The 25512-nt window shown below is 39.5% G+C and overlaps 1 protein-coding gene and 1 non-coding gene across 2 annotated transcripts in view; one reads left to right on the top strand and one right to left on the bottom strand.

The window, feature by feature from the left end:
• The window catches only part of RNF144B (ring finger protein 144B), an 82455-nt gene that overhangs the window by 47170 nt on the left and 9773 nt on the right, over nt 1-25512 (bottom strand). The window contains exon 2 of the mRNA XM_032140538.2: nt 23003-23203. Within this exon, the coding sequence (XP_031996429.1) occupies nt 23003-23167 (165 nt within the window). The 5' untranslated portion in view covers nt 23168-23203. The remainder of the gene's footprint in view (nt 1-23002; nt 23204-25512) is intronic.
• Nucleotides 20682-20783, top strand: LOC116460548 (small nucleolar RNA U13). Its single transcript, XR_004245850.1, has one exon. It is a non-coding gene; the product is annotated as a small nucleolar RNA U13 (small nucleolar RNA).

Here is a 25512-nt window from a genome sequence, read left to right as displayed (position 1 = left end):
CGCAACTGGCCCATTCATTGAAAATTTAAGTTGACTTCCAGGATCTTAGATGCTTCTGGATGCAGGCACTGGGGTCCTGTGGTCAAAGGAGGACTGTCAGCCCACCTGGCCTGAAGCTGAGTTGGTGAACTATCGACCTAGGTTTTCTCATCCATAGCTCAGCCAAGTGGGAAGGAAGGTGATGAGGGGGAATGTGCCTAAAGGCCAAAGCCCAGACAGGCCTTGAGTACCTGTTTTGCTTTTCATCACTCCAGGTACAATGCAAACATTGAAGTACAAATTCCATAAGATGTAGACTAACATTTCCCTGCCTCAGTGCACAATGACATCACAATGTTTCCAGTGTGTTCCAAATAACATCTCACACTGAGGCCAATATTCTGTTTATTCCACTTCAGACTACGATCTGTACACATGATCCAAGAATAAAACCGCCTTTGTTAGATGCTGTTGAGTTAAATTATTATAACAACTCAAGATAGTATCTCTCCCTACTCAAAAGCCTATCCAACACACCAAAAGCATCCTGGTTTGAAAAAATTCAAACAAATTAACAACCTATAGCTAGGCAGGAAGTGTTTCCTGGTATAGTCTGATCCTAAAATTTTTCTTACAAAACCCCTTTCAGATACCTTGGCTTTTTCACCAATATGAGATTACTCAGGTGACCAACCTCCCCCTTGTAGGTGTTGGCCAACCATATAGGACATGAAAGGACTGATAGGAAAACCTGGCACCAAATGATTAAAGGAAAAAGCACCAAATCAAACAGCAAGCCATAAATAAGCAGTTTAAAAGAGACCTTGGTTTGACAGTTCTCGTCCCTCGGCCCTTTTTATTCCAGAAGCCTTCCCTGCCTCATCCCCTAGTGTGGCAGCACACCCAGCCCGTCTGCCCTCATAGCACCCTAAGGCCCAGCTCACACTGTATTTTTCAAATTGCGTGCAAGGGTGTGTTCTTGGGAACCCAAGAGTTCTTCATGGTAAGATTTTCCCCATTTTATGTTTATTCAATGCTCTTAATAAAAGCATGCCTGGAACCACCTCAGGAAATTTCCTATTTCCACCCAGTGTCTGTGCTAAACCTTGGTCTGTGGTGCCATCCTGCTTTGCCAGGTAGGGGTGCTATCATTGTCACAGGCAAATGAAAAAAAGAAGAGAAGAATCTGGGCCCAGTGAATGCTGAACACGTCAACATTTTTAGTGATTCCAACAGAGAAAGGTGACAAGATCACTGAATTACCACTTAGTCATTGGAACACATCAAACTCAGAGCCTAACTGGAAAAAGCAATTTAACCAAAGTTAAACACCACTCATCACATTAATGTTAACTTACATTTTATTGGTCCGTAATTTTATTGTGTGTGTGTGTGTGTGTGTGTGTGTGTGTGTGTGTGTGTGTGTGTGTGTGATATATAATTTTTTTTTGAGATGGTGTCTCACTCTGTCACCCAGGCTAGAGTGAAGTGGTGCGATCTCGGCTCACTGCAACCTCTGCCTCCTGGGATCAAGCGATCCTCTCACCTCAGCCTCTGAGTAGCTTGGACCACAGGTGCGCACCACCATGCCAGGCTATTTTGTATTTTTGGTAGAGACAGGGTTTCGCCATGTTGCTCAGGCTGATCTTGAACTCCTGAGCTCAAGTGATCTGTCTGCTTCAGCCTCCCACAGTGCTAAGATCTCAGGCATGAACCACTATGCCTGGCCTTATTGGTCTGTAATTTTAATCAATATTAAGTTTGTACATTTATTGTGGTGTTCTTATTCTTTGAGAGATATATGCCTAAATATGCTTATATACTACTTTGTATCATGTTTGTATAAGTTTTGGTAAGACTCTAATAAAGAAAATTTTAAAATAGTTTGATATTAAGTTCCAATTCTTTTCCCCTTCAAAAGGAAGCCACATAAAATCATCAAAAGGAGGGAGAATGGACTGATTCTCAATAGCAGTGAGGCTGGTGGTATTGCCTTCTCTCTTGGGGACATACTAGAATATCAGACTATCCAGAGGGAATTTTATAAATGATGCAACCTCCCCTGCTCCCCAAATTCTCCAGAAGACTTGGCTTTTCCTCCTCTACTTGCCAACCTTTCTATGATGACTGTAGGTAACACCAGATGTTTATTGTACACATGAGCAATGTAGCACGCCCAGCATGCTGCATTGCAAATGACTATCAACTTGCCTGCCTCCTCTATAGCCTAGAAGCTCCTTCAAGATCTAGATTATATCTGCTCCTCTTCATGTCTCCTACAAGCACCTAATCAATCACAGGACCTGGCACATAGTAGACACTCAGGCTTCTCTGAGAGCTGGAAGACTGAATCCAGCACTTACTGGTTGAGTATCCCTAATCTGAAAATCCAAAATCTGAAATGCTCCAAAATCCAAAACTTTTTAAGCACCAATATGGCGCTCAAAGGAAATGCTTATTGGAGGATTTTAGACTTCAGATTTTCAGATTAGCGATGGTAGACTAGTAAGTATAATGTAAATATTCCAAAATCAAAAAAAAAATCAGAAACCCAAAACACTACTGGTCCCAAGCATTTCAGATAAGGGATACTCAGTCTGTGCTCAACTTTGTGGCCAAGCTCCTTCACCTCTGATAACTGAAACATATAAACCCACCCACACACACATCCATCCTCTGTTCTTCTTTTCTTGACACATAGGAGCCAACTCTGCTTTTCTGGTTCCCATCTCCTCCTGCCTTTCAGGAAATTTACCTATTCATTACCTGTTTTCTTTCCTATGTCTTGAATTTTGTCCTGTCTATACTTGAACATGTTCAAAATATCCTAATCAAAGAAATCAAAGAAAAGTCATAATAAAACAGCATAGAACAACAGCCCTCCCTTACTCCTCTTCCTGGCTGTATACTGCCTTCCTCATTCCTCAGCTCTTCACAATCAAATGTTTGAAAGAGTTGTCTTCCCTCACTCCTTCACCAATCCCATCCCAATCCCTCCCTACCACTCAACTGAAGTGGCTCTAGGTCACTGAATCCAATACACATTTCTTCCTCCCCAACGTCTCAATAGCAGTATCACACACAGCTAACCACTCCCACCTTCCCGAAACCTGTTTTCCCCTTGCCTTCAGGATTCCATACTCTTCTGGTTTTCATTCTTGCTCTCTAGTCATTCTTTCTCAATCTTCTGCATTTCCTGCAACTCAACTTTTAAATGCTGGAATTTCAGGAAAGGACCTAAACTCTCTTCTTTCTACACTTTCTTCCCGGGTCACCTCATTCACTATATAGACCCAGTTGGGCTAGTCCACTGCCTATTTGCTCTCAGGAGAATATATCCCGAAAGGCCAGTGGTTCCCTAGCAGAGAGCAGTGCCCCCAAAGAAAATGATCTAAGCCTGGTATGTTTTTATAGACAAGAAACACTGGAAGATATGGGACACTACTGGGAAGAGTATCCTTAACAAACAGCCATAGGCAGGAGGAGGAGGGGTGGATGGACAGAGGATAAGGAACTTTAAAGATAACATTCGCCTGCCTTACTATTCAACTACCTTACTGAGAATGTTTCTCAAACTTGAATGTCCATCCAAGTTATTCGAGGATCCCATCAAAAATGCAGATTCTGATTCAGCGGATCTTGGGCGGGGTCTGAGGTTTTGCCCTCCTTGTAAGTTCCCAGGTCTCGTTGGTGCCACTGGCACACAAACCACACTTGTAAGTACCAATACCCATGTCAAAGATTCTCCACATCAGCTGTTTAATAGAATTATCTAGGGAGGTTTCCAGAAGTCCAATGCCCAGGCCATACCACAGACCAATTAATTCAGACTCTCTAAGAGAAGGATCCAGGTGTCAGTTTATATTATATATATAGCATTATTATATATGATATGTAAATATTATATATTTTATATTATATGTCATATGTTTTATTGAGATATAATTCAGATATCTATAATTCAGATATAATTCATGTACCCATACAATGCACCCATCTAAAGTGTAAAATTCAGTATTTTTAGTATATTCACAGTGTACAACTATCACCAAATTTGATTTTAGAACATTTCATAATCCCAAAAGAAACTCTGTGCCCATTAGTACATGCTCCCAATTTCTCCCCCAGATCCTCCATGCACAGCCCTAGGCAACCACCATTTGACTTTCTGTATGTATAGATTTTCCTACTCTCTACATTTCATATAAATGGAATGATACAATGTATGGTCCTTTGTCAATGGCTTCACTTAGCATAATGTTTTCAAGATTCATACATGTTGTAGCATGTATTGGTACTTCATTTATTTTATTGCTGAATAGTATGCCATTGTGTGAATATACCACATTTTGTTCATACTTTTATCAGTTGATAGACATTTGGGTTGTTTCCAGTTGAGTGGTATTATGAATTATGCTGCTATGAGCAAGTTTTCATGTGGACATACATTTTCATTTCTCTTGGATATATACCTAGGAGTAGGTATAGTATATGGTAACTCTATCTTTGCCTTTTGAGGAACTGCTAGATGATTTTCCAAAGCAATTGCATCATTTTCCATTCCCACCAGCAGTGTATGAGAGTTTCAACTTCTTTAAATTCTCACCAAAACTTGTTATTTTCTGTCTTTTTTATTATAGCCATCTTAATGTGAAGTCAAATATCATTGTGGTTTTGATTTGCACTGCCCTGTTGGCTAGTGATTTTGAGCATATTTTCACGTGCTTATTGTTAGTTTGTACATCATCTCTGAAGAAGTCCCTATTCAGAACTATCTATACTTTCATCTATTTGTAACTGAGTTATTTGTGTTTTTGTTACTGAGTTGTAAGAATTCTTTATATATTCTAGCTGTATCCCTTATGAGATATGACTTGCAAATATTTCCTCCCATTCTGTGAGTTATCTTTTAACTTTCTCGATGATGTCCATTGAAGCATAAAGGTCTTTAATTTTGATGAAGTCCAATTTATCTACTTTTTCTTTTGTTGCTTATGCTTTTGGTGTCACATCTGAGAATGTCTTGCCTAATCCAAGATCATGAAAATTTTTCTATTTTCCTATGTTTTCTTCTTCTAAGAGTTCTATAGTTATAGCTGTTATATTTAGGTGTATGGTCCATTTTTGTTAATGTTTGTCTGTGGTATGAGGAAGATCACAGACATCTTAATTCTTTTGCAAACAGATATCCAGTTGTCCAGCACCATTTGTTGAAAAACATTTCTTTCCTCTTTGAATTGTCTTGGCATCCTTGTTGAAAATCAAATGACAAAAAAATAAGATTTATTTATTTATTTATGGACTCTCAATTCTATTCCATTGATCTATCTGTCCGTCCTCATGACAGTATAACAATGTTTTGATTACCGTCACTCTGTAATCAGTTTTGAAATCAGGACTAGAGCTCTCCAACTCTGTTCTTTCTCCAGATTGTTTCACTATTCTAGGTTGCTCAAACTTCTATAGGAATTTTGGGATAAGCCTAGAATTTAGTTGGAATTTTTACCTTAACAAGTCTTCCAATCCATGAAGATGGGATATCTTTTATTTAGTCTTTTAAAATTTCTTTCTAGAGTATTTTGCAGTTTTCAGAGAATTTTCTACTTTGGTAAATTTATCCCTAAATATTTTATTCCTTTTAATGATATTGTAAATGGAATTATTTTCTTATTAATGCAATTATATTCTTACTAGTATATGCAAATACAATTGATATTGTACATCGATCTTATATTCTGCCACCTTGCTGAACTGTTATCAATATTTTTAAACTCTTGAAGTGATTCCCATTTGCAACCAAGTCTAAGCACCACTAGTTCAGTACCATCCATGCCCTCCATTCTAATCAGGGAAGATATGTTTATGCCCCTCATCACTCTTTTCTACCCAGCCTCTCCATAGAGAATACAAGCATTCAGCTAGTTCCAAAAGAAACAGCAAAGGAAGCTTAAGGGAGAAATTATATATGCAAAATTTAAAACCCTGATTGAGAGCCTTTAAATACTTTAGCCCAAAATAGTGCCATTACTTTTTCTGGAAAAGATTACTAAGATCCACCTTGTAAGTTTGAGAACAGTCATTCAATATGGGAGATTAAATCTGGACTCCAATCAAAAGTACCTCCAGTTCCCACCAACCAAGAGTGATCAAACACGTCTATCTTTATCTCAAATGATCATGAAATATCTAAATTAAGAAACTCTATGACAGAAATAGCTCTGAAGAGAAACTCATTGGAAATGCTGCAGCCTGGTCCAGGCTTCCTAAGAAAGCCAAATAAATTTGCTAAAATGGAAGAACATCCCAAACAGAGCAGTGAACGGGCACTAGCATTGGAAAAATCTGCTTCCAATTTGAGTAATTCGATCACTCATCCATTGACCTTTCAGAGGAGTTTCCTTTTGTCCCACTTGTCCTGCCTTTCTTAACAGAAGGAGGCCCCACTTTTTATACTAGTCCCAAAGAGATCCCTCTGGCCCAGGTGCTATCTTATGACACAGTATGCTCAGAAAAGCAACTGACTGTTCCAGGAGAAAGAAAACAAGAATACTTGCCAAGTTTACATTCTTCTACTTCCTCCAAAGAAACATTAGCCTTCAGAACTGTAAGCCCTCAGCTGACACCAAAGCCTTAGCACACAGACCCAGCACAGGCAGTGAGAATAAGCATACCACGGATTCAGCATAGCCAGATTCCACTGAATTCATTTGTCACTTCATTCTTCCTCCTACTGTAAGAGTCTCTGCTTGAACTGTTAGTGCTTCTGAATCTCTAAAAGTGCACTTACGGTCTCAGCAACACAGAAAAAAAAACAAAACTCAAGTTAGTAAAGGTTCAAGAAACCCCTTCAACCATGAGGTATGGCTACACTAGTCACCTGAATAAAATATAACCATTCAACCCAATCTAAGCAAACACATTGAGTACTCACATTCCACTAGAGAATGCAGAATGAATATTAAACTACACCATGCAAAGGACAGCAGGCTAAATAGACGGAGAGATATGTGATAAAGCAAGCAAAAAGTTAATGTTAGAATCTGCTATGATTTGAATGATGGTGTCCCCTTCAAAATTTATGTTAAAACTGAACCCCCATGGGAGGTGATTAAGTCACGAAGACCCCACTTTCATGAATGGAATTGGCATCCTTATGAAAGGGCTCAAGGTTAAAGGGAGTGCTCTCTTGCCCTTCCATCTCTTCTGTCATGTGAGGACACAGAATTTCTCCCCTCCAGAGAAGCAACAGTAAGGCGCCATCTTGGAAGCAGAGAGCCGCCCTCACGGGACACCAATCCTGCCAGCACGTTGATCTTGGACTTTCCAGCCTTCAGAACTATGAGAAGTGGATTTCTGTTGTTGATAAATTACCCAGTCTCACGTATTTTGTTATATCAACACAAAAGGACTTAGGCACAATCTAAGAGATAGTTGGTATACGGTCAGCCCCCCATCCTCAGATTTCACATCCATGGATGTGAAAAAATATATAAAGAAATATATAAAGAAAAAAATATATATTTTCTATCCATGGATAGAAACCATGGATTCTATCCAACCAATCAATCATGGATAGAAAATGTATTTTTAAAAACACAATAAGAAATACACAAAAAATACAGTAGAAAACCCATTTATATAGATTTACACTGTATTAGATATTATAAGTTACCTAGAGATGATTTAAAGTATATGGGAGGATGTACATAGGTTACATGCAAATACGACATCATTCTATATAAGAGACTTGAGCATTCATGAATTTGGGTATCTTTGGAGTGGGTAGTAGGAAGGGGCTTGGAACCAATATCCTGAAGATACCAACGGATAACTCTATAGGTATTTGTTGTAAAAATCTTTATCTTGTTTCATAACAAACTGTTGTACAATTTTTTTCATCTTTTTAAAAGTTTTTGTTCTTTTTCACCTTCAAGAATAGAAACAGGATGTTGTACAATGTTTTAAAACTAAAAGCAAAAGATAAAATTTATACCATTCATCAAACCTCAGATTTTAATACTGCTTAAAAGCAGAAATCCTATATTTTAAATAAAATCTGTCTCAGTATTTAAACCAGAGTTTGAATAAATTATAATGAAATAATGTCTTAAAGCTAATTATATATATATACACCTACTACATATCTATACAAATTAAAATATTTTTAAATAAAACTAGTGGTAGCAATATTAATAACTATCTGAATTTTTGAAATTTTAAAAGAATATTAACACTGTATAAGTGACAGAATAAAGCTAACTCATCACCAACATTTTTTTCTACAGGATATAACCTACAAAGCCAGCATGCAAAATAGCTCATATTAATGACCCAAAATTGGGAAAGAGTGACGCTTAACAGTTTCCTCAAGAAGATATTGTTTCTATACATGGAATGATAGGAACAAGGGACATCAGTTAAGAATAGACCTAACCCTTAAACTTCCTCTCGAGCTACATTACAAAAGAGAATCTCTTAGATTTAAGAGAACTGAACTCTGAAAAAGTAGAAAAGGTTGGACAATGACTAGGTTGGTTATTAGAAATCTCATTTTATTCAAAATTATTTTTAAATAATTATATTCAATGACTCCATAGCAAAATCAGAATCTAATTATAATTTACATTGCATCAAGACCGCAGCTATTCCTCACCTCACAATATTCCCCCAAAGATTTACCCTGCCAAACCTGGAATTTTTTTAACATTTTCTAAAAAGCAAGTTTTTAGAAGTCAAGGGGCTTCATATTGAGTGGGCTTTTTTTCATATTAATTGCCATAATTTGAACCAGTCTTCCTTTTCTGAAGGTTATCAATACCATAAACCATAAGATAAAGTTTTTCAAAGGCTAGACATCATTCCATATTAAAACAGTCTTTTTTTTTATTATTATACTTTAGGTTTTAGGGTACATGTGCACAATGTGCAGGTTTGTTATGTATGCATCCATGTGCCACGTTGATTAACCCATTACTTAGGGAAAGCAGATGTTAAGCTATAAATTTTTTTTCCATTTGCAGAAAAGGTCTCTGTGCTCTGCAGTAACCCATGCATTAAACACCCTCAACACAGAAGAATCACTTGGAAACAACCGTCAGACTGAGGTCCTCTTAAGAACACCAGTAACTTCCACAGACACAATGCACCTGGAGGGTGGGAGAACATCAGTCATTGAGGCAGAAGGCCTGGCCTTGAACCTTGACTTCAGTTTCAACATCTGAAAATATGCCAAATGCACTGGGAACTTCCAGTTGTGTAAATCAGACCTCTGAATGTCTCGGCCTTGGTTTCCTCAAATAACTTACCCGAAATCACACAGTGGAAAGTTCACAGAACACTCATGTTCATGCTCAATCTCTAATATGAGGCCATGGCCACCACTATATTCTGATTACATACTTTCTGTTCTCCGAAAAGCTCCTTGGATTTTTTAAACCAGTAGTTCTTTACATTTGTTTTGTACTGACTAAACTTGTATGTATATAAAATCAGTAGCCAGTTGTTGATTTTGCATTATATAGGCTATTGTCAAGCTTTAGACATTTCAGGTTAAGATCACAAAAGCCTAATATGGGCCTTCATCCATTTTCACGCTAACAAAAAAAAATTTAGGAACCACATACTATGTGCTAGGCCATACATTATATATTTTCACAGAGCTTGTTTTTATTTCCTCCAAATGACGCTATGATGTAGGGATTAACATTACAGATCCCGGGCAAGTTATTTAACTCTGAATTGGTTTATCTGTAAACTGGAAGAGTAAATGGGGGAAAAAATAGTACCCTTGCATATTACATATTATAAGAAAGGTACTCAAATGCCCTTGCTTTTCCTTCCTTAATTTCTTTAAACAGATGAATAAACTGAGGTTTAATCAGATTGAAAAAATACCCTACATTCATTAGTAAATACCTCACACATATTTTCCAGAAGAGTCAAACCAAAAAGACCTCCTTACTGTGGGTGGGAAACGATTCAAAACCATGGAGGCTTTCAGTTAACACAGAGTCATATATTTCCATGGAAATGAGGCACTGTGTCTCACCTGATTCCAAGGGGTATGCTACATATCTGGAATCCACATAGATAAGCCTTATATAACCAATCTTTAATGAACTGAAATATACAGAAAATGGGATTTTAAAAAACTGAATTTTCTAGTTAACTCACCACCCTTTTTCAACTTGCCTAAATTTTTTAAACCTCCTTTTCCTACTTAGTAACATTTTGTCACTGGACATGAATTTTTGTGTGTGATAAGGCATTTCCCACAGTCTGAACACCAACATTTTTTCATTCATTATGTCTTCTATGTGTAATATACTTTTCTAGATATGGCCCATTTTTTTCTAACTTGATTACTATTAATACCAAGGTATAAAATCAGTTGAAACTATGCTTGCACTGAGCATACTGTATGTTTTTTAAAGATAGAGTCATAAGATGAGCTTCTCTTACAACAATTTGCTTCCTCCTAAAAAGAGGAAGTATGGAATAAACAATGAGATATGTTCTTTTCACATACCAGATTAGAGAAGGTGAAAAGTTTGAAAATACCCAGAGTGTCAAAAGAGAGGCCTCTGTTCATACTCTGTTGATGGAGTTGCTAAGCTGGTGCGACAGTTTGGAACAGTAATTTGGTAACACATATTGATTTCAAATGTACATCTATTTTGGTTAGGCAATTCTATTTCTAAAAAGTTATCCTAAGGACAGGTATTTTCACATTTATATAAGTAGAAAAAATTTATTCATAATAGCAAAAACTGGAAACAACCTTAAAATCCATTATTTAGGAGGGGCCCAGTTAAATAAATTTTCATACAACCATATCATAGAACACTATACAATACTTAAAAAGGAAGGTTGGTCTGCATATTTTTGCACAGAAACTTGTCCACAATGTACTATGTTTGTAAAACTCAAGTTAAAAGTATCTGTAGGTAAAGATCCCATTTCTCTATTAAGTGATGTGCGTAAGTACACAGGGAAAGAGTCTAGAAGAAAGTACAGGTGGGCTAGGCGCAGTGGCTCACGCCTATAATCCCAGCACTTTGGGAGGCTGAGGTGGGCAGATCACCTGAGGTCAGGAGTTCAAGACCAGCCTGGCCAACCCCCTCTCTACTAAAAATACAAAAATTAGTTGGGTGTGGTGGCACATGCTTGTAATTCCAGCTACTTGGGAGGCTGAGGCAGAAGAATCACTTGAACCCAGGAGGCAGAGGTTGCAATGAGCCAAGATCACACCACTGCACTCCACCCTGAGCAACAGGGCAAAACTCTGTCTCAAAAAAAAAAAAAAATATATATATATATATATAGGTGAGTCATGTACATACTTTTTGAGGTTTCTTTGATTTTTAAATTAGCATGCATTACATTTATAATTAAAAATTATCTTCAATTTAATAAACCGAGAGAGCCCTGAAACATGATACTTTGAACTTTCAGGGTCCTATTTCTTCTGTGAGTACTAGCCATGATTTTTAAAAATGTACTTCACTGGGCACGGTGGCTCATGCCTGTAATCCCAGCACTTTGGGAGGCCGAGGCGGGCAGATCACGAGATCAGGAGATCGAGACCATCTTGGCTAACATGGTGAAACCCCGTCTCTACTAAAAATACAAAAATTCCCTAGAAGCGGTGGCACGCGCCTGTAGTCCCAGCTACTCAGGAGGCTGAGGCAGGAGAATTGCTTGAGCCTGGGAGACAGAGGTTGCAGTGAGCAGAGATCACACCACTGCACTCCAGCCTGGCAACAGAATGAGACTCCATCTCAAAAAAAAAAAAAGAAGGAAGAAGAAGAAGAAAAAAGAAAAGAAATCTGACAGTATTCCAAATGGATAGGAAAAAAAGAGAAATTAGGGCATAAAAATAATTTAAATACTCCAGACATCAAAACTGCAGTCTGCCATACACATGTATCCTAAGTTGATAAGGACACTGTTCTGCGAGCTCTGCTTCAGCCTGCCACACTTCCCTCCTCCTGCTCCAGCCTTGCCCACTTTCAGTCCATTCTCTATCCTGTACCGATGCCATCCTCCCTATCTCATTCCCAAACAAAGCCTTCCAGTGGCTCCATAATGTTTTTTTAACACAGCATACCAGGCCCTCCATCTAGTCTCTGCTTGCCTCTCCGGCCTCCTGCCTGAGCACACCCACACTTCCAACAGTGTGTCCCAGGAACATCTTCCGGTTTGGTTCTTCAGCAGGTCACTCTTCCCTGATTCAGTGTTCTCACATGTGGCTGGCCTCTTTTCCTGGAGCACTGTTCTTACCCACAGCCCCATCAACAAAGCCATCAAGCAATCCCTATTATCTTTCAGTCTCAGCCCTTAGGAAACATCCTACCTCCCTGAGTCTATTTTAGGTGGGTTCCTGTATGCTTTATAACACACTGTACTTCCTTTATCAGAGGGTCTACTGCCCACATAACAGCAGGGTTGGTTATGTCTGATGACTGTCACTTGCTCCACAATTAACACCATGCCTGGCACACACTAGTACCAAATGGATCAGTAGAGTCTGGACAAAGGTGGGAATAGACTTAGAGAACATTGGAATAAGGGTGCAACTTCAAAAGAAGAAATACATAAACTTTGTGACTTAGTGGTGACAACGGAAAAGTTCTCTCATCAGAAACCAACTTTTGCCTGCTCTCTGGTCATGATTTGCATGTTTGGCCAGCCTATTACCTTCTGATACGTGGTTTGAAGAATTAAACTTTGGCAAAAGCATGCTTAACGGGGGAAAAGTCTACACAACATACAAGCACAGATCACCGAACTACCTTTTCATAACTTTCTTTGTAAAAAAGAAATAAAATCCTGTTCCACATTATAACATCACCCCTTACCTCAATACCAAGCCTAAAGCACTTGTTAAGCCTATGATTGAAGTAAAAAATGTTACGTAGGCCAGGGCGCAGTGGCTCACGCCTGTAATCCTAACAGTTTGGGAGGACAAGGCGGGCAGGTCACTTGAGGTCAGGAGATCAAGAGCAGCTTGGCCAACATAGTGAAATCCCATCTCCACTAAAAATAGAAAAATTAGCCAGCGTGGTGGCACCTGCCTGTAATCCCAGCTACTCAGGAGTCTGAGGCAGGAGAACTGCGTGAACCCAGGAGGCGGAGGTTGCAATGAGCCAAGATCGTGCCATTGCACTCCAGCCTGGGGGACAAGAGCAAAACTCCACCTCGAAAAAAAAAAAAAAAAAAAAAAAAAAAAAAAGTTATGCAGGTGAAGTTTGTCCCAAAAGAATTCTGTCAACCCAAGAGGCTGGGGGAGGGCATAAGTTACTATTTCTTAATCTACCTATGGCAAGAAGGTAAAATATGTTAAAGTATGTTCAAAGAGATCTACCCAGAAAAAGAAGAGTTTTCCAGGGTCCTTTTTTTTTTTTTTTTTTACAGTCTCACTCAGGTGCCTGGGCTGGAGTGCAGTGGCAATGGCAGTATCTCAGCTCACTGAACCTCCACCTCCCAGGTTCGAGCAGTTCTCATGCCTCAGCCTCCCAAATAGCTGGGATTACAGGTGTGCATCACTGTGCCTGGCAAATTTTTGTATTTTTAGTAGAGACAGGGTCTCACCATGTTGGCCAGGCAGGTCTCAAATTCCTGGCATCAAGTGATCCACCCACTTCGGCCTCCCAAAGTGCATAAGCCACCACACCTGGCCAAATTTTCCAGTTTCTATAGAATTGTGTAAATATACTAATAAAGCAGGAATATAACACACTTAAGGAATATATCACACTTTATTAGTTAACTTAGAGGCAATGGGATGAAAGGCAGACCCTGTAAATGTCATGAGATGCTCATTTTGCAGAGAAAAAAAAGCACTTTTCTGGACTATATAGGTAGAGGCATTACCAGAAGAAAAATAATAATTCACAGATTTGTGTCTTTAACTGTGTTCCCTAGAAATTGATTCAGGGATGGAGAATTCCATTTAGAAGATTACGGGGTATACTCTCACCAAAGTCATGCCTATAAGGAAGTAAGGAGAATAGAAGTGGGCAGAGGGAGATCCTGACCCACGATGCAGCTGCAGCCAGGTTCTGATCTGGTCCTACATTCCAACAGGGTACTCTCAAGGTAGGAAGGGCCCTTCGCAGCTGCACCTCATTAAGCTGAAAGGGAAAGACCTTTATATCCCTGTAGCAAACAATCATTGTTCCATAAGCCAGTCCCTGGGAAATGGAGGATAGAAACATTGCCCTGAAGAGGGATCCGAGTGAATGCTACAGTTTCCACTGCAGTCATGTTTGCATCCAAAATGGAATAAGATCATGCTAATTTGATTACAGGACCTAAATGTAGAAGATAAATGCATATTAAAATAGTAACTAGTAAGATGAATATCTTCCTTACCAAACTGAAACCTCCCACAGGAAAATAATTTGGCTCGTTAAAGTAATTGAGGATTCTCAGCTTAAAGAAGAGAAAATGATGGAGAAAAAGAAATCATGGTTTTAGAAAAATCTCAGGCTGGGTGCAGTGGCTCACACCTGTAATCCCAGCACTTTGGGAGGCCAAGGCGGGAAGATCACTTGAGGTCAGGAGTTCCAGACCAGGCTGGCCAACATGGTGAAACCCCATCTCTACTAAAAGTACAAAAATTAGCTGGGCGTGGTGACAGGCACCTATAATCCCAGCTACTCAGGAGGCTAAGGCAGGAGAATCACTTGAACCCAGGAGGCAAAGGTCACAGTGAGCTGAGATCGCACCACTGCACTCCAGCCTGGGCAACAAAATGAGATTCTGTCTGGAAAAAAAAAGAAAAAGAAAGAAAAAGAAAGAAAAAGAAAAATTCTAAACCAAGCCACCATTTTTACAAATGAGGAAATTCTAGAGAAATAACTTGATTCAAGTCATAGAGTTATCGATAGAATTGGAACTAGTGTCAGGCCTACTTATCTCACTACTAGATAGCTTACTATTTCCTACATTGGACTGAGCACTATAGGATAATTTTTCATGAGTAATCTGACGTCCGCCCTCTAAAAAAAAGATAGCCTTCATTCAAATAATATGCAGCTAGTGAGTAGAATTAGATTTCAACCAGGAATAGTAAAATTAGATTCTAGCCAATCTTATTTAGAGAGCAGAAGTAACACTAATAGTTAGAATTTACATAGAAACCAGTTTCAAATGAATGTAGAGCAAAAGATGGTTTCAATTCAGAAATTTCCAATAATTGAATAGTCAGTACTATGGTATGTCCCAATCCTGGAAATTATCAGTCAAAAGCTAGATGACCACACTAAAAAGAGTAGAGCTATACATGCTAGCTGTATTCTGGCACTGTACTAAGTAATTTATCTAGATTATCTACTGTAATCTTCTATATAATCTTGTGAGATGATTTCTTATTATCCCTATATTACATGAAAGAAAATGACCCAATAGATTGCCCAAAGACATTAACAGCTACCATCTGCTGGTCCAGGCCACTATTATCTCTGGCCTGGATTATTACATTTGCCTTCTAAGTAGTCTTCTTGCTTTCACCCTGGCCCTTGTAGTTTATTCTCTATGCATAAAGGTTAATTTTGTGTGTCGTCCTGGCCACAGGATGCCTCCTATATGCCTCATTTCTGGGCATGTGTGTGAGTGTTTCTGGATAAGATGAGAGATATAGTTTGGCTCTGTGTCCCCACCCAAATCTCATCTTGAATTATAACCCCCAGATGTTGAGGGAGGGACCTGGTGGGAGGTGACTGGATTATAGGGGCAGTATCCCCCATGCTGTTCCCATGATAGTGAATTCTCATGAGATCTGGTTGTTTGATAAGTGTGGTGCTCTCTTTCTCGCCTGCTGCTATGTAAGACGTGGCTGCTTTCCCTTCCACCATGATTGTAAGTTTCCTGAGGCCTTCCCATCCATGCAGAACTGTGAGTCAATTAAACCTCCTTCCTTTATAGATCTCAGGTATTCTTTATAGCAGTGTGAAAACAGACTAATACAGTCAGCACTTGCATCGGTAAACTGAGTAAAGCAGTTTACCCTCCCCATTGAGAGCAGGCATCATCCAATCCATTAAGGGCCTAAAAAGAACAAAAAGAGGAAAGAATTCGTTTCCCTGCCTGACTGCCTGAGCTGGGACATCAGTTTTCTCCTGCCCTTGGACTGGGACTTATACCATTGGCTCTCCTAGTTCTCAAGCCCTCAGACTTGGACTGGAAATACACCACTGGTTCTCCTGGGTCTCCAGCTTGCAGAGAGCAGATCATGGGACTTAGCCTTCATCTCCTACTACTCCCCCTATACACACACACACACACACACACACACACTTTTCCAGCCACACCAGCCTCCTTTGCTGTAACAGGACACACCAAGCACACTCCCAACTTAAGACCTCCATACTGCTTCCCTCTGCCTACAACCCTCTTCTCCCAGATATTTGTATGGCTTGTTCCCCATTTCCTTCAGGTCTCTACTCAAATAACACCTTATCACTGAGACTTCCCTGATCATCTAACAAAGTAGAAGTCCCTCTTCCCCACAGCACTCCCGACCCCCCCACCCTATTTTTCCATAGCACAAACCATCACCTGACTTCTGTATTTACTTGTTAGCATCTATGTCTCATACTAAAAGTTGAGTTATTTGAAAACCAGGGCTTAATCTGATTGTTCACCACTATATTCAAACCATCAGAACTATGCAAGACACAGCAAATATTTGTTGAATAAATAAAACCTAAGCTACCAAACTTTAGACCCATTCTCTTAAATGCCAAACCATACTGGCATCCCAGAAAATGACTTCTTTCATTAGGAGGGTGGGGGAACTAGAAGATCTAAGGTCACTTCCAATTCTAGGACTATGATGCTATGACAAAGACATTAGGGCCTTAATAGTATGGTTTTCTTCTGCTGTTCTTTCCTCTCTTGCCACATTTTACTACTTCCCTTGAATAAGTAAGTGGTAAGCATTAGGCATGGATGAGATCATAGGTCCAGGAAGCCAGCTCCTCCTTGAGTCATCTCTAATCCATTTCTCATGTTGTTACTGTTTGCTCTTTTTCCACAGATGCCATCTGACCCTGCAGTGGCTCCGCTGTCAGTGGAAAAATATAGTGCCAATAAAACTGGCATTGTAAACCTGTGACTTGACCGATAAATACAAAAGTCACCATAGTATTGTCATTAAATCTCTTAATAGATATAAGCAGTGAGTACACTGAAGTTATTCCACAAAGAAAGATAAATTCACTGATTTACTGCTAACCACCCCAAGCAAAGTTAAGGGAAAGCATAAAACTAACCTTGCGGCTGGGCACAGTGGCTCACGCCTATAATCCCAGCACTTTGGGAGGCCGAGGCAGGTGGATCATGAGGTCAGGAGTTCAAGACCTGCCTGACCTACATAGTGAAACCCCAACTCTACTAAAAATACAAAAAAAAATTAGCCAGGCATGGTGGCATGTGCCTGTAATCCCAGCTACTCCAGAAGCTGAGGCAGGAGAACCGCTTGAACCCGGGAGGCGGAAGTTACAGTGAGCCAAGATCATGCCACTGCACTCCAGCCTGGGCAACAGAGCAAGACTCCATCTCAAAAATAATAATAATAACAATAATAAAATAAAGAAAAAAACTAACCTTGCAAGCAAGCATATTTGGGTACCAGAAACTAACAGAATAATACAGCTCTTTGAACTGGCAGAATTTAGTTCAGCCCATTTAATAGTAGTAGAAGACATGAGAATCTGGAGCTGGAGAACTTGAAAGCTTTGGGAAAGGTTGGCAGGTCTCATGACCAGAAGAGGGGACAGAGAATCGTTCTGTGGCATTGGCCTTGAATAAGATCCCTCACTATTTCTTGTGGTTCCAGAGAGTTCTCAATAAAAGGTACTTAAAATGATACTAGACTAACATATCAAGCCAACAAGTAATTATATTATTATGTTCTTGGAAGTAAGCAAGTTCTTAAATATATGGTACTTTGAAACACCCTTTCATCTGAATCTTTTATATCCACCATAAATGTGCTCATCTATTTACTGTCAAAGTTGTACTGGTGCTTTTTTTTCCCTATTAAGTCCTAATTCTAGATATTTAGTTTAAATATTTCAAAGCCACACTTTGAACAAATCCAAAAGAGACATTTCTCTCTATCCTAACTGCTAATCTCTGAGTATCTCAGAATAGCAGTGAGGTTGTAATTACCTATATAACCACCTTTTTATAAAAGGCTAGTGAGGAAGCCAGTCAAATCATTATAGGCTTTCCTTTCTCTGAAATCTTTTTGAAGAACGTAACAGCTCAGCACACTGATGGATCTTAGGAAATAAAGGTAGGTATTGTCAACTCCTCCCTCCCTCCGTCTTACAGGCAAAGAAACTAAAGTCTAGAGAAGGCAAACAACTTGCCCCAAATCATACACCATCAAATGACAAAGCCTGAACTTGAGCCTGGGTCTTCTTATCTCCATATCTGCATTCTAACACACTATGCTATACTGCAAGGGAGAAACAGAGGTGGAAATAGGAAAGTGGCATTCCTTTCTCCTAATGCAGATAACAGTTAGAACCCAGGAAAGATCCACCACAGATTCATGCTTCATTTGAAAGTTACCAAACTGTGTGTGCACATACACATTGCAAATCCTCCCAAACTGTAAATGTCTCTGCTATGGTTTGGATATGGTTTGTTTATCCCCACCAAAATTCACATGGAAATTTCATCCCCAATGTGGTAGTGTTGGGAGGTGGGTCCTAGTTGGGAAATGGCTTGGTGCCACTCTCTAGGTAGTGGCTGAGTTCTTGCTCTGGTGAGAATGAATTAGTTCTTGTGGGAATGAATTCTTAATAGTTCCTGCCAGAGTGAGTTGTCATAAAGCCAGGATGCCCCTTGGGTTTTGTCTCTTTTCACATGTCCACTTTCCCTTTGACCTTCTCTGCTGTGTTTTGACCTAGCATGAGACCTTCACCAGAAGCCAAGTAGATGCCAGCACCATGCTTCTCTAACTTTCTACCTGTAAAACTGTTAGCTAAATAAACCTCTTTCTCTTTTCTTTATAAATTACTTAGCCTCTGTATTCTGTTATAGCAACACAAAATGGACTATGACAGTCTCCCAAACCAACTGTGGGCTTTTCTTAAAGGTCACCTGACAGGCCCCAGGGGAAAGAAGGGCTTGGTCTAAAATGTTTTATATTTCCTCTCACTTTTTAAACATTGGAAAATCCATTTGGCTCCAAGAAATGAATAGTAAAAGGAGTTCTAACTACCTAGAGCCAATAGAACGTAATGGAAAAAAGGCAAGAATATGGCTGGACTTTATTTTCTTTTTGCTTAGCACATCCTGTATTTAATCTGAAAGGTAAATAGGCCATGCCCAACATACCGACTCTTTTCAGGTGAAATTATCTAGGTTATAAAAACAAGCAACAACTGTGTTTTCACTATTCCTTAATTCACGGCTGACAGAAATCACTTCTAAAATAAATCAGAAGCAAATATTGTACATAAGGGAGCAAACTCACAAATTTCCATTACTTTGATAACTGACTTGTGAATTTATTTTGCTTGAATTAACATTGTGTGGCATTATCTGAAAGAACATGTTGCAAACCCAGAAAAAGAAAGTTAGAATTTTCATATTTGGGTTATTTAAATATACGGGCAAAAGAGAGGAAGGAAGAGACAGATACTCTTTGCATGTCATTAACAGACAAGCATCCTTGAGATATTTAACCTTCAAAATAAAACAAGTAATTATGCTACATCTTTTTCTCTGTAACCTCAAGACATCAACCTCTTTGGTTCTGTAATACCAATGATGTCAGTCATGCCAGTAAGAACTATGCCCAATTTTTCCTGTATATGCAGCTTCTCTTGCTTTATATTACACTTTATTCTGCATATTAAAACTAAGCAAATAGTCTAGCAGAAACCGTCTTCACAGCTAGAACATCCTTTAACAAGAACCTAGATAATATTGATGGCTTATTTGAGACAACATCTACCACATTCCTTTCCCTGGATGTTATTTAAATCAAGAATTACCTACATGAAATAATTTAAAGCAGTGTTCTTCAGAGCACTGGTTGTGGGCAATAGATGTTCCACTCAAAAGGGTGGCACGGTCAAAGGGAAATGCTTCATCAGAAGAAGCTAAACAAGATTCCCCCTGCTTTCCCTTTAACCACAAGATTTCACAGAGCCTCTAAAATGCAAATGTGCCTTACATCCCTCCAAGAAAGGAACAGAAGAACATCGCAGTTCCCAAGCTAATTTGGCCATGGAACATTTCATTCAAGGATATCTCTGTTTCCCACAGCTGGTGGTCCATGGAACACACTTGGGGTGGGGGCATCTATTTAAAGGCCAGGTCTCTCTAAAGATAAGGAAATAACTGATTAACATTCAATGGTCAAGTCAGATATACTCCACATCTGTCCCTTCTGCCTACCCAGAGTATACTGCACCCCCTATTTGGAGCACTGTGAAGGATCCTAGCACCTTCATTTTACACAGGAGAAATCAGAGGCCCAAAGAGATTAATCATGTGCCCAATTACACGGCTGAGTTGGGGTAGAGCTGGAATTGGAGTGTGGTGATCTTGAAAACAACAACAAAAAAGGCTAGGCTCACAGCAAAATGGCCAGGGATGCCTCTTACAGAAGACAGGACAATGACAGAATGTTGTTAAAGCTTTATGAAATCCAAGAAAATATACCAGTATGGATCCTCTTGTAGTTCATGAGCATGATGATTGGCTTCTCACAGTCACGTGAGATATGCCTCCCTCAAACCTGGTTACACCATAAGCACATTATCCATCTAACATGAAAAGAAAAAATATATACATTACATATACCAGTATATGCCAGCATAACATCAAATCTAGCAGGAAGATCATTACATGTGGATACTCCCTGGGGCAGGGGGGTGGTTCTCAGTAAAACCATTTTAAATATATGGTAGGCACAGGCAATTGGGAGATGTCATCCAATCCTATTTAAAAGTAGAAGTCAGTAGTATGTGGCATATGAAAAAGTTACACATTTCTTTTCAGTCTCGAAAATACAAAACATTTGATACTGAATACAGATGCAAATTAAAGTCTGGGAAGTATGAGACACATTTGAAGTCATTTTTTTAAAAACAAGAAATAAATCTCTAACCAAAAGAAAGTTAGAGTAGTATTTCAGGTGAGTCTGATTCAAATTACGATCTTACAGACACTAATGTAATCATACACTGCTTACTATTTTGGCAGCTCACAGGTAACAGGATGACAGGGAAAGTTAATGTTTCTAGGTGCAAAAGGATCCAAAATTGAGGGATACCAAAAAACATTAAGCTGTTTGACTTTCTGCTTTTGAGCACTCCCTAACAATGAGGAAGTGTGAATCTAGATGACTGAATAAGCTAACTGTACTAACTCCTACCCTCAAATTGCTGAAAGAGAAATGAGAAGCAGCCCTGCTGTTTTGAATCAGGAACTAAAATCTATTGAAACAATAACAGGACAGTGTTAGCTCCCTGAGAAGATGAAATACAACCTTCACCGTGTATTAGTTCCCCAATGTTGATGCACACGCTTAAATTCTGCACTGTTAAATGTCATAGCAAAAATTGAATTCTTTTAAACAGCAGTAACCCCCAGTGAAATATTTGCATCCTGATTTTCACCAAATGTTGCTTCTGACTCATTTGTTTCAAGGATTAGCAAAGGTCTGCAGCAAGGGTGAGAAAGTCAGAGAAATAACTGTTTTGAAGGACAGCCTTCAGAAACAAAGCAAGACCAAAGGAAACTGAAGTTGCTCTGGGATGACAAGGCCATTTCCTCACTTCCTATAAAGCAACACACACTAACAACAGGAGGAAGGAGAAGCAGCACAAACATTACTCCTCAGCAAGGCCTACTTCTAACCCCCCTACCTAAAACAGCAACATCCTCTCAGCCTGAACTCCTACACAACGTTCTTATACAGAATATACGCTCCTAAAAGCAAGAAACTTCGCTGGGTTTTGTTTCCTTAATTGATAAATCCTCGTGCCTAGAACCATTCCTGGGACATAGTTCCTGCTCAATAGATATTTGTTGATTAAATGAACAATGCTATTCTCTGTCATCACTGAAGCCTACAGGAACTCAGTCTATTTCCTACCTTTATACGTTAACCGACCAACCTTCAAAGAAAAGTGGCAGTAAAGGTCACAGGTGTTGATACCAGGTGTCACACTAAAAGAGATATGCCCACTTCTGCAGGTCTATAGGGCTCTCATTAAGTGGAATAAGAAGGATTCAGCATACTGTGAAAAATTTATACCATGTGCATTGTAGAAGATGAACAAGTATATGAATGAAAATTCAGTATATAAAGTAAATTACTACTTGACTTCTCCATCATTTAAAATACCTGGTGAGTTTCTTATAGGTGGTAGTTAACTACAGCATGTTAAATTTTTTTTTTTTTTTTTTTTTTGAGATGGAGTCTCGCTCTGTCGCCCAGGCTGGAGTGCAGTGGCACGATCTCGGCTCACTGCAAGCTCCGCCTGCCAGGTTCACGCCATTCTCCTGCCTCCGCCTCCCGAGTAGCTGGGACTACAGGTGCCCGCCACCAAGCCCAGCTAATTTTTTTTGTATTTTTAGTAGAGACGGGGTTTTAGCGTGTTAGCCAGGATGGACTCGATCTTCTGACCTTGTGATCCGCCCGCCTCGGCCTCCCAAAGTGCTGGGATTATAGGCGTGAGGCAACGCACCTGGCCAGCATGTTAAAATTTTTCTATTCTGTTCCATAGTTTGAACCTTAACAGAAAGACTATTTATTCAACCAACAATTAAATTTCAAACATAAATTATATTTAGCTAAAACAAGTAAACCCAGGATTTACCATTTAAGATGCTATTTGGAAATAGGTTCAAATATGAAATGCTTTCCAAAGCAGGATCATATTGTAGCACACTCTGGCTTCTCAGTAAACCACAGAAATATATCCTACTTTTATAATTTTTCCCTTTGTATTTTCTCATAGCGAAAGCATCAAGGAAAACTTACAGCTGTGCAAAAGATGCACTGGCATTCCTGGAGTGTGGTCATCTTGTCCAGAGACTGCTCACACAGGCAGAGTTTGCAAGTAATGAGGGGGGCCGGAGCCAGGTCTCCGGGAGTGGGATTTTCAGCAGTCATGGCGAGATAGTGGAGCCTACCAGCTGAGCCCATCAGCCTGTCTTCAGCGTTCTTCAGTCTCCTCAATCCCTATAGAAAGGTCCAAAGCAGAAAATATTATATGGATCGATAAAGCTATTGTTTAGCCAACACATCTGGAAGCCAGCTGATCAAATTCTCACCCTCAGTTATCCTAAAACTTACAGATAATGCATTTCTGGGAACGACGGGCTAGAGAGTGGTTCACCTACCTCAGCAAGGTGTCCCTGAAGTCCTGAAATGTAAGCTGACCTCACTGTCCTGATTCACATCATGTGAGCTATGGAAATTAAAAGACCACTATGGTGGGGTGGGAATGGGGAGATGTTGGTCAAGCTTACAAAGTTTCATTTAGATGAGATGAATAAGTTCTGGGGAGCTCTCACACAGCATGGTGACTAGAGTTAGTAATAGTACACTGTATACTTGCAAATGGCTGAGAGTAGATTTTAAATGATCTCACCACACACACACACACAAAGAAAAATGTGAAGTGATGATGTTCATTAGCTTGATTTAAGCATTTCACAATGTATACATAGAGCAAAACATCACATTGTATACCGCCAATGTAATTTGTCAATTATACCTTAATAAAGGTGGGTGGGGGCGGGAAATATCACTTTGAGCAAACATATTTAGGAGTTGCATCACTACAATCAATTCAACAGACTCAAAAAGTACTTAAAATAGAATGTCATTCAAAAAGTTAAACAAAGAGGTAACATATGATCCAGCAATCGGGTATATACCCAAAAGAACTGAAAGCAGGGTCTCAAAGAGATATTTGTACACCCATATTCATAGCAACATTATTCACAATAGCCAAACAGTGGAGGTGACCCAAGTGTCCATCAACAGAAGAATGCGTCTGGGCGCAGTGGCTCATGCCTGTAATCCCAGCACTGCGGGAGGCCGAGGCAGGTGGATTGCTTGAGGTCAGGAGTTCAAGACCAGCCTGGCCAACATGGTGAAACCTCATCTTTACTAAAAATACAAAAATACAAAATTAGCCAGGCACAGTGGCACGTCTGTAATCCCAGCTACTCAGGAGGCTGAGGCGGGAGAATCACTTGAACCCAGGAGGCAGAGGTTGCAGTGAGTCAAGATTGCGCCACCACACTCCAGCCTGGGTGACAGAATGAAACTTCGTCTCAAAAAATAAAAAATTAAAAAGACAGAAGAACAAACAAAATGTGGTCTAAATATACAATGGAATAAAAAGAAATAAAATTCTGACACATGCTACAACATGGATGAACCTTGAAGACATCACGCTAACTGAAATAAACCAGACAGAAAATCAAATATTATATGATTCCACTTAAATGAGGTACCTAGAGTAGTCAATTCTGAGAGATAAAAAGAAGAATAGAGGTTACCAGGGGCAGGTGGGAGGGGGAAATGAAGAGCTACTGCTTGTGGGGGTTTTTTTCCTAGAGACAGGGTCTCTCTCCGTTGCCCGGGCTCGAGTGTGGTGGCACAATCATAGCTCACTGCAGCCTCGAACTCCTGGGCTGACATGATCCTCCCGACTCCACCTCCAGAGTCAGCGTATGCTTCCTCACCTGGCATGTTCAACAGGTACAGAGTTTCTGCTTGGGATGATGAAATAATTGTTTTCCTCATTTTATAGATTAATTGTGGTACTGATAAGTTAGGTAATCTGCCAAAGTTCTCAGAGCTTGTACATGGCAGAGCAGAATACAATCCTCAACCTTGAGGCCACCAACCCAGTGCCAGATCCATTACACCAGAGCTGCCTTACATGGATATCACATGGACAGATGAAGCAGAGAAAGGAAGGAGGAAGAGGGACAGAAAGAGGAAAAGAGAGTTGAAGTCCATGACTACAGCTATCTTTAAGGTCCCTGAAGCTGCACAGGAACAAAATTTGTCTCCCCACACAGCATGACCATAGGAAAAGATATCTTAAGACTGAAAAATAAAAACTACAGCCAAAGTTCTTCCACTAGATTGTTTTTGTTCTGAATCTTTATCTTTAAAAGAGACTAAATAATTGTGAAAATAATTTCTCTACATATTCATATTTTATATCACATCAGGAAATTCTGCCATAGAAATAATTGCAAATACACCTCCCCCTACAAGAACCAAGCTCTTTTCCTCTTAATTTTCGGACAAAAGAAACTACATGTAATCATTTGCTACCTAGTTCCAACGATAGCTTAAGTCTCAATAGGTAAGTACAAAAGTACTAAAACAAGTAGGGGACAATCAAATTCAATTAGATGGAAAGGGAAAAAAATCAATGAGATATTTGCTTGTCAATCTGTCCACATTCACTTTCTTAATGTCATACCAGAAAGTCAACAATTACTAACTCTAGCAACCTGAAG

The sequence above is a fragment of the Hylobates moloch genome, unplaced genomic scaffold (assembly GCF_009828535.3).
Source record: "Hylobates moloch isolate HMO894 unplaced genomic scaffold, HMol_V3 SCAFFOLD_20, whole genome shotgun sequence".
In the NCBI taxonomy this organism is placed as follows: Eukaryota; Metazoa; Chordata; class Mammalia; order Primates; family Hylobatidae; genus Hylobates; species Hylobates moloch.
This window is presented reverse-complemented; position numbering and strand designations above follow the sequence as displayed.